General features: G+C 41.7%; 2 protein-coding genes across 2 annotated transcripts in view; both read left to right on the plus strand.

Moving 5' to 3' along the window:
• hnrnpc (heterogeneous nuclear ribonucleoprotein C) overlaps positions 1-747 on the plus strand; it is a 68952-nt gene extending 68205 nt beyond the window's left edge. The window contains exon 9 of the mRNA XM_013915489.1: positions 634-747. Coding sequence (XP_013770943.1) covers positions 634-747 — 114 coding nt within the window. The remainder of the gene's footprint in view (positions 1-633) is intronic.
• The window catches only part of ndrg2 (NDRG family member 2), a 13276-nt gene extending 3875 nt beyond the window's left edge, over positions 1-9401 (plus strand). Inside the window, exons 2-14 of the mRNA XM_005751450.2 lie at positions 634-739; positions 838-958; positions 1556-1618; positions 1936-1996; positions 4012-4098; positions 4354-4410; positions 4512-4615; positions 4709-4747; positions 4839-4890; positions 5015-5062; positions 5153-5188; positions 5699-5750; positions 6456-9401. Of these exons, the coding sequence (XP_005751507.1) occupies positions 876-958; positions 1556-1618; positions 1936-1996; positions 4012-4098; positions 4354-4410; positions 4512-4615; positions 4709-4747; positions 4839-4890; positions 5015-5062; positions 5153-5188; positions 5699-5750; positions 6456-6619 (846 nt within the window). The 5' untranslated portion in view covers positions 634-739; positions 838-875 and the 3' untranslated portion in view covers positions 6620-9401. The remainder of the gene's footprint in view (positions 1-633; positions 740-837; positions 959-1555; positions 1619-1935; positions 1997-4011; positions 4099-4353; positions 4411-4511; positions 4616-4708; positions 4748-4838; positions 4891-5014; positions 5063-5152; positions 5189-5698; positions 5751-6455) is intronic.

A 9401-nucleotide genomic window follows, 5' to 3' on the forward strand; every position in this document is an offset into this window, starting at 1 on the left:
GATATATGACTGACTTTAATTATCCACAAAATCATCACATTCTGCCGTCTCAGTGTGGACGGGAGGCCAAAACGGGGAGAAAACGATGTTTTTGTACGAAAACGCATTAGTGTGGACGTAGCCATAGATAGAATAGGGGGATAGAAACATCCCCCTGTGACACTCTTATCTGTCAGCCTGTCTCAAGTATCGCGGTCTAGAAAAATTGGATGACCTGAAGTGGAGGAATGGATATAGAACTTGCAATTTATTAACTTGAGTGTATACAAGGACCACATTCATACAGAATTTGCAAAGAGCTAGAGAGGAATACTCAGTTTTTGGAGACAAAATAAGAGGCAAGACATGGTTTGGACATGTGCAGTGTAGCAGTGGTGGATGTCTTTGACAAAGGTTGTTGAATATGAAGAGAAAGAGAAAGAACTTGTTGAAGATGAGTTGGTGCAGGGTTGGTGAGACAGGGGAGGATGCTAGGGACAGGGCGAGAGGGAGGCAGACGATTGGCTGTGGCAAGCAGCCAAAAATAAAAGAAAGTTCATGCACCGAAAAGGTTATTATTTTTGTTTTCCATGCCAGATGTTACCATCAGGTTGACGTTGTTAAGTCTGTGTTTGTTCGTGTTGCTTTCTCTAGGAGCACAGTGTTGAGACTCCACATGGCGTCCTGCACGTGACCCTCCATGGCACGCGAACCACCCGTAGGCCCGCCATCCTCACCTTCCATGATGTGGGTCTGGACAGTGAGTAGCTCTCTCTCCAAGTCAAACAGTCTCTTGCGTGTTACCGATTGCGTTTTTTCCTCATTATCTTTGTTTACTCTGTTTTTGTTACCTGGCAGGTAAGAGCTGCTTCTCGCCTCTGTTCAAATTCGAAGAGATGCAGGAGATTGTCAAGAATTTCACCCTGATTCACATCGACGCCCCAGGACAAGAGGAGGGGGCCGCCGCCTACCCTGCAGGGTGAGACAGTCATCGTGTTTGATAAGGTGTCCTGCAGTAACCTTGCAATTCTTTTTTTAAAGTAAACTTCTGAGAAATGGAAACAATCTTCCGTACAGGCCTGAACCTAATCTCTTCTAAAAATCCTTACCATTCTCCTCTCTCACATCTCCCCCTGCACCATCTCTGTTCTCTAATGCGCTCTTGTCAGAAGTTTAAACAAAATCCCTTCTTTTCTCTCCCCGTACTTCTTATTCCTTCCCCCACGAGTACTTCTCTATCACTCCCTTTCCTTGTGAGATTATTTTAGTGGCTCAGCAGGATTTTGTTTCATGTATTGTGACAGATTCTCAGCTCTGACCCTTCGCTTCTGCCGCTGCTTCTCGAAATTGAAGCTCATTCTCTTTGTGGTCTTAAATCCTTGTGGATAGAGGTGTTAGCCGTCGTATTTACTTATGAAATGTATCTAATGGATCAGCGCTGCCCAGCTACCATGAATAGGTTGAGGAGATCTTAGATAAGAATGAGTATTTCCTGGGTAACATAACATTCTTCACATATTTGTTTTCATATTAAGCCGCTTAATTGCATTAAGCTCGTTTGTGTGTGCTGTTGTAGTTACCAGTATCCCTCCATGGAGACCATATCAGAGATGATCCCAGCTGTCCTGCAGTTTTTCAAGTGAGTTAACCGTATTTATTGTGATGTGACCGCAAGCAATTTTTTTGGATTTGTGTAACAGAGCTAAGTGGCCTTGAGACACACAGCACTACCTGCTGTGGTGACCTTGTTGAAACTGTTTTGCCTCATATGTTTGCATGTATTTCAGTATATCTTTGCAACTATTTCCATTTTCTTGTCAAAATATAAAGAAAAGGGTGGTTCAAGAATTTGGCACAATGCTGTAGATATATAAATAACCAGAGTGTTCAGCAACAATTAACACTGTGTGCACATGTGTATGCTGTAGGTGTTAATAACCTTTATCGTTCTGTCAGCTTCCGTACTGTAATCGGAGTGGGTGTGGGAGCAGGAGCATACATCCTGGCCAGGTTCGCGGTAAGCATCTTTTTCTTTTTTTTTGGTAAAGCTGTCCTGATGAGTCATTTCAGACCCTGCTTTAGCACTCGACAGAGGTCTTATTTTGCATTAACACAGGATGGTGTCAGTTCTTGTTTACAGTTTTGCGTGGGGCTGACTGTAAGAGAGAAGAGTTCAGCAGGAACACTTTGTAAAATAAATATGTTAAACTGTGACGCTTGTGGATATTTATGTGCAAACCTCTTAAAATAAGAAAAAGCTGAATGCTCATTAGCTTTGGTTTAAATGTGAAAATCAACATCATCTCCAGACAAAACGCGTCCACAAAATTAGTTTTCTTCTGGGTCACTTCCTGATGTCGAATAAAGAGTTCCCAAATAATTGAAATGGTTTTTAATTGATGTTAAAACTTCAACTTCAAAGGGCTTTTTATTAACGAACATTAAGTGCAGAGAAGAGGTCACTCGACTTTCTTATAGAGAGTTCTACGGTGGCCCTGAGAGGCCAACCAGACTGCAACTTAAGAAAACACCAGCAATAAGAAAAATGCTGCAAAAGCACACAAAACACAATGGAAATAGGAAAAACAGATTTCCAAAAGCACAATGGAAGTGTTTCTGGGGAGACAATAACCCGACGGACCAGTTGCAGGAACCCAAAACATGGTAGGTGTGTTTTATCATGATTCATATAATACTGATGACAGATAGTTAGGCTAATAGTTAGGCTAACACACTTACCTCTCATCTTTTCTTTCCTCACAAAACCGATAGATACTCCACTTCTTTTAAGTGTCTCCAGCACAATTCTTAGCATATTTTGGTTCCTGCAACTGGTCCGTCAGGTTATTGTCTGCCCAGAAACACTTCCCTTGTGCTTTTGGAAATCTGTTTTATTTCTGTTTTAGTTTTTCCTATTTCCGTTGTGTTTTTGCAGCATTCTTCTTATTGCTGGTGTTTTCTTAAGTTGCAGTCCGTTTGGCTTCTCAGGGCCACCGTAGAGTTCTGTGCCGTTCTCCAGAAAACAGCAGATCTGGCAGAGCTGCCACCGGTGAGGAGCTTCTTACTGAGCATGTGTGACAGATATAAAAGAGTCTGGACATCATGCTGCCTGAAACTTCCTGGTTTATTATACCCTGTTGTTCTTGCCCTAGCTAATGTAGTGATCGACAACTGCTTCCAGTTTCGACTTTTCCTCCTGTACCAACCCTGATGTGGAGGTTTTGTGTGAATTGTAACACCTATCGCTCAGGAGAACACTTTTTGTGTCTTCAGCGGTGGTATAACCAGTACAGAGCTGTGGCCACGTCACTGTTTGCTTGCAGCTCGACCGATGTGACTAGTTAAACTGGCTCATGACAGGTCTGGCAGTGGGTCAGTGATGATCTGAGGAAGCAAATCCTTTGAGGGTCACACAGGCCTCCACCTGTTAACTAACAGCACCCTGACTCCTGTTGGGTACCAGGGTGAAATCTTTAGACCTTAACCTTATCTTTGTGCAGTGGATCCTGGTGTAAGACAGTGTCTGGCCTCGTAGTCACTGTATGTAGGCAGTTCCTAGAAAACGACAGCAATCATGTCACTGACTAGCCCGTGATCTGAATCCAAATGAGAACTTCTGGGAGTATCAGATTCAGTCAAATAAAGCCACTTACGGTCCAGGAGATCACTGAATCCCTGAACTTGGACGAGATCCCAGAGGACACCATCCTGCTTCTCATCAGGATCATGCACACACATTAGAGAGTGCATACATCCACATGGGAAGCACACATTCATATTACCGAACCACATTATGCCGCTGATTTTAATTTTTAACTGACTTTTGGTGGGATTTTTGAATCCAGCCTTCAAAGAGTTGATGGCTTTGGTTTCTGCAAATTAAATAATGTCAGCAAAGATCTTCATCCTGAATATTTCACTCATTAAGATCCGATGTGCGGTTTGTTTTCCCTTCACCACATGAGCCGTAAATATAGATGTATGTGAGATAGTGTCACACTGTCAGTGAACACTTCTGCTTTCTCTCCTCAGCTCACAAACCCAGATGCAGTGGAAGGTCTGGTTCTGATCAACATCGACACTAACGCCCGAGGATGGATAGACTGGGCTGCTCAAAAGGTTTCTTTCTCTCTCGCTTCCTTCCTTCCACGTCAGGGCTGCAGTGGCCGTGTACACAGAAACATCATTTAATCTTGTTAGTCCTAATGGGAGTTACTCATCAATGTAACAATAGCTCTGGATATGAAATTACGTGACTTCACGCACGGTCTGTGTGTTCTGTGCTATTGATCATGTAATTGTTTATCGTATATTTCATCGCGCTTGATTAAAATAAATAAACTGCCTGAATGATCCCCCCTCTTTCCTCTCCAGCTCAGCTCCGTGACGTCCTCCCTCACAGAGCAGATTCTGTGCCACCTTTTCAGTCAGGTACATTATTAGATCCATAAGTGTTTAAATGACAGATTTTTTTTTTGTAAGTTAAATAAAAAATTGAGAAAAAAGGATCAAATGTTAAACCGTTTTTCTAGGAGGAGCTGTCGTCAAGCACAGATCTAGTGCAGTCTTACAGAGAACGCATCTCCAAAGCTCCCAACCTGTCCAACATGGAGCTCCTGTGGAAATCTTACAACAGGTAAACATAACATGCTGTCGTGCATCATGACTTAAATACAAATAATCGACCTTACATCAAACTACCACTGACACCATTTCTTTCTCCTTACAGTCGTAGAGACCTGATCTTTGACCGCAACAGCGCTTTCAAGTAAATACCCACTCTCTGATTTTTTTTACTAAACATTAATCTCTCAAATCTTCAAACTTCTAATCAGCACCTGTTTCTGTTTGACCCTCAGATGTCCTGTGATGCTGGTGGTGGGCGATCATGCTCCCTATGAGGATGCTGCTGTAAGTTTCTTTTATTATTTGACACTTACCTGAACGGCTGTTTACACCGATTGTACGTTTCTGTGCAAAAAAAAATGATGTGATGGGTTGTAACAAAGACTGTGTTTCTTTCTGTAACCACCAGGTGGAGTGCAACAGCAAAATGGACCCGACAACAACCTCGTTCTTAAAGGTGATTTTCATACCTGTGTCCTCAGTGTCTGCATCGTCTGTCTGTCTTTGTTTTTTTTCACCTTTACTTACTTCTTCTGTCCTTCTGCAGATGGCTGATGCTGGTGGTCTGCCTCAGCTGACTCAGGTAAAAACACCTTAAGATCTCTATAATAACACACATGTGACATAGGTGTGGATGTTAAATCCACCCTGGGCAATACTTCAGTGTGAAAAGAACATCTTGATACTTTTCCATTGTGTCACACTCACAGGTGCCTAATTAAAAAACTTAGAACAAGCCAAATTTTGGCTTCTGTTCCCACATAGCTGTCATGAAAGGAAGATTTAACTACAGAGATCAAGATCCATTTAAAACAAAGCAGTAAATATATTGATGTCTTGTTGGTTTGTGGGGATTGACTCATGTTAGGAGTCTGCTACAGGTAGCCACAAGGCGAATTGTAGTTTTTCACACATACGCGGTAGCTTCATTGTCTTTTAGCCCCAGAGGTTGGCAAATGTTTTTAGGTGTCAAAACTAAAACGGATACCCTGGGCTTCCACACGGGGTCCTCAGTGAGCACCATTATTCAGTGCAGCAAACGAGTTAAACATGTTTTTGGCCTGATATGTAATGTCCTGTGTCTTTGTTGCAGCCTGCTAAACTTACTGAGGCTTTCAAGTATTTCATCCAGGGCATGGGCTACAGTAAGTTCACTTTATCAAGCAGTTATCTTCCTTATTTCTACAGAGACATGGCTTTAGTATTGTTTCCTATTTGCTTCATACTTTTATTTCGATACTCTGTTTAGTTACATACCCTCATCGTGAGCATGAATGTTGTGGTCATTTGGGCTTTTAATGATTTCTTTGAACTGTTCTTTTTTCCACGGTGTAATGATTGTACAGCATACATCTGACTTTAAAAGCTTTGACTTCTGGAGTGGACTTTGGGAAGGCCATTCCAGAAGCTTAATGTTAGCCAGTTTTATACATTCCAAAACCAGGTTTGATGTGTGTTCGGGATCCTGTTGGAACACCAAACCGTGTTTCAACTGTCCAGCTATTGATCTAAGAGGAAGTTGAAGAATTTGGAGGTAGTCTAGTGAGATGTTAATAGGTCTTGGCCTCATCTGACCCTGTGCAGATTAGGGAAAATTCAAAATGAATTGAAAATTGCCCCCCTAATCCCTGTTTTTTTAGCGCTATTAAAGATGTATGCTGTATAGTCTTTCCATGCTGGAAAAATAACAATTCAAGTAAATGATTAAAGGCCACAAATTGTCAATCATGTCCATTATGAGTGTGGATGACCACAACTATGTGTTGTCAGCAACATTTCCTTACCTTTTGATACCTGACTGTTTCCATGACTTGTACTCTTACTGACCGTTTCTCTGTGTTTCTCCACAGTGGCTTCATCTTGCATGACTCGCCTGTCCCGCTCTCGTACCACCTCCCTCTCCTCCTCCTACTCCATGGATGGCTCCCGCTCTCGCTCCCGCACCCTGTCCCAGGGCTCGCAGGGCGGCCAGATGCCGCCCAGCCCCTCCCAAACGATGGAGGTGTCTTGCTGAAGGAAAACAAAATGATAGAAAGAAAGAGCGAGAGCGGGATGAGAGGAGGGTGGAAGCAAAAGGAAGGGAAAGATGAAGCATGACAATAATGCAGAGACAAGATGAATGGGTTACTTATTTGTCACTAAACAACTCCTTTCATTCCCCACAAAGAGCATAGGAATATGGATGGTTAGAGAGAGGGAGGGAAGGAGGAAGAGGAATAGAGTGACTTGAGTGGAAAATAGAAACCCTTCTCTTTACAACCTCAGCCCAAAGCAAAGTACAACCGGCTGTTCTGCCATAAACATGAGTCTTTAAAAGGCATGAAGAGATTATTAAAGCAAAGGAGGGGGTGACGAACAGCAACTAGTCCTCTCTCCCTCTATTGTCAGCCAATAGAGCCCTTTAATTTAGATTTACAGTGCAGCGTACAAAACCAATAGTAATAATCCTGAAAACGGTATTGTGGATGTTGATGCTGATGATTCTGATGTTCTTGATGATGATGATGATATTGAAGCTAATGATGATAGAAAAAAAACAGTAACTTTTCTCTTTATTACATAATGACTTAAAAACGACATAGACAAAAAAAACGTACAATAGCAGAGATACTTATAACAATGTGTGTCTACTACTTTTAAAGCTAGTTTTTATTGTGTTCTTCTTTATCATTTCTTTTATGGGATTTTTTTTTTCTTCTTATATGTAACCTGTCTCAGCAAGGGGCTGAAGATACTGATTGGCTGACCCCATCATATGGAGACAGCCAATGAGAGCCATTGTAGTGACTACTTCCTCCTTGATGTTGCCAGATTGTTTATGTCTTCCATTTGGCCCTCGTCTATAAGTGACTGTAATCTTTCCCCCCCTCCATTGGATTTTGATGTGATGGACAAGAAGCTTTTATTTTATTTTATTTTTTCTTCTGGACTGTTTGGAAGTTGCATGCCTGCTATCAGCTCATGTTAATATTGAATGGATAATTTTGTTTTGTTTTTTTTCTTTTATATTCTGCTAAGTTGTGTGAATCTGTGTCCGTGTGTGTGCTGTTTCGAGTTATGGCCTGGAGGTAAACATAGGTGAGACTGAGGGTGTTTTGCGCGCTTTAATTATCACCCTATTGATAGTAGTCGCCGCACATTCAGAAGTGCTTCCAATACTGCTGGCAGTCTTGCACTGCGTGTCTTAATATCCACACTTGTGTTCTACCACTCACCAGGGAGCATCCCATCATCGGTAGCATGCTCGTATGGATATTGCATTTCAGTGCTCGGTGTGGCCAGAAAGGGATCACTGTGTTCATCATCTATCTGGGTTGTAATCTCTTAGCCTTGCCCATGCACGGATACCTCCAAACAAACCCAGCTAGCATACTTGACTTCATGTGTGCTGCGGTGTTGGGGGGTGCGTACTCCTCTCCACCCACTTTATTCACCACCGGGGACAACAGAGTCATGTTTGCATATGTTTATACTGATATGTGTGAGTGTGAGAGGGAGTGTGTGGGGAGAGAGAGAGAGCAAATGTCAGTGCTCGTGTCTTGTAAGCACAGTTAACCAATGCAGATGGAGAAAGGCCCAGGTTACCTACAAAAGTTTTAAGACCAATAAAACCCCTTGTGACTTATCAGTGACAATGAACCAGCCCCTTCACTGCCACCATGCTCAGATAATATATAAGAATAGAAAACAAGAGTTTCTTCAGCCACTCTCTGAACTCTGAGCCAACCGGTTGGAGCCAATAAGCTTAAGCATCCTGCCAAAACTAAAAGCCCCTCAAGAATCGAGGTGTTTATTGACCAAATTCTGCCATCAGAAGTGCTCTGAGCTAAACGTGCACCTTTAAGCATCAGTTATCATAAATAAATTCATCCAGATTCTCACTGAATTGCTAATACTTAATAATTGCAAATAAAGTCAAAGCTTACCACTGCCCTGTGCCAAGTAGCCATTACACGGACTGTGCTTTTAAAGGACCATGTTTGAGGCCAGTCCATTGCATGCGTTTATAATCGAATGCATGAAAGCACGACCACTGAGTTGGAAGATGCCTGTTTCATTTAAATGCTATTTAATTCTCCTTTTTCCAAACCTGACTCATGAAGCGGACATGGTTGTGATGCGATGGAAGGCCTTAAATGTGAGCTTGGAATTATAATTGATGGTCGGAATGATGACGGCAACCTGTTTTTGAGTCACTCCTCTCCGATCCATAATAGGCTGCTTATGCAGTGCATAAACGGCCTATTGTACCATCAACATCTTTTGCAGAAGATGTGGAAAACACAAATACTGATGATATCATGCCGCATGCTTGTGCATGATAGATTGTGGCATTAAAGCATGTGGGTTGCAGACCATTGTGCTGGAGTGTACAATGTAATTGTTGGGCTCATTTCAGGATTAAAGACTAGAAATTTTAAAAAGGCCAAATAAGGAAATCAGAGTGGTTGAACAGGGCTGTGTGATTGTAAATGCTTGTCCATTTTGTCTTTTTTTGTCTCTTAGTTTTTACAATTCAGTTACATTTTTCTTTCCCCTTTGATTTGTTTTAATGATCTTTCTTTGTTTTATGTATGTGAAGTGTTAGTTTACTGTCCCGATGTGCTCACAAGTTAGTTAACCGTGTGATAGTTCTGGAGTAACTTTTTTAGCATTAGCGCTTATAAGGGAGAATAATATAATTAACAATTAAAAAAAAAATTAAAGAGAATCAAACTTGTGTGGCTAATTGCTCTGTGTAACACAATGAACATCCTAAAAAAAAAGCAAAGAAAATAAAATTAATAGAAGCTTAA

The sequence above is a fragment of the Pundamilia nyererei genome, unplaced genomic scaffold (genome assembly GCF_000239375.1).
Source record: "Pundamilia nyererei isolate P.nyererei 1_Seehausen unplaced genomic scaffold, PunNye1.0 scaffold00312, whole genome shotgun sequence".
NCBI lineage: Eukaryota > Metazoa > Chordata > Actinopteri > Cichliformes > Cichlidae > Pundamilia > Pundamilia nyererei.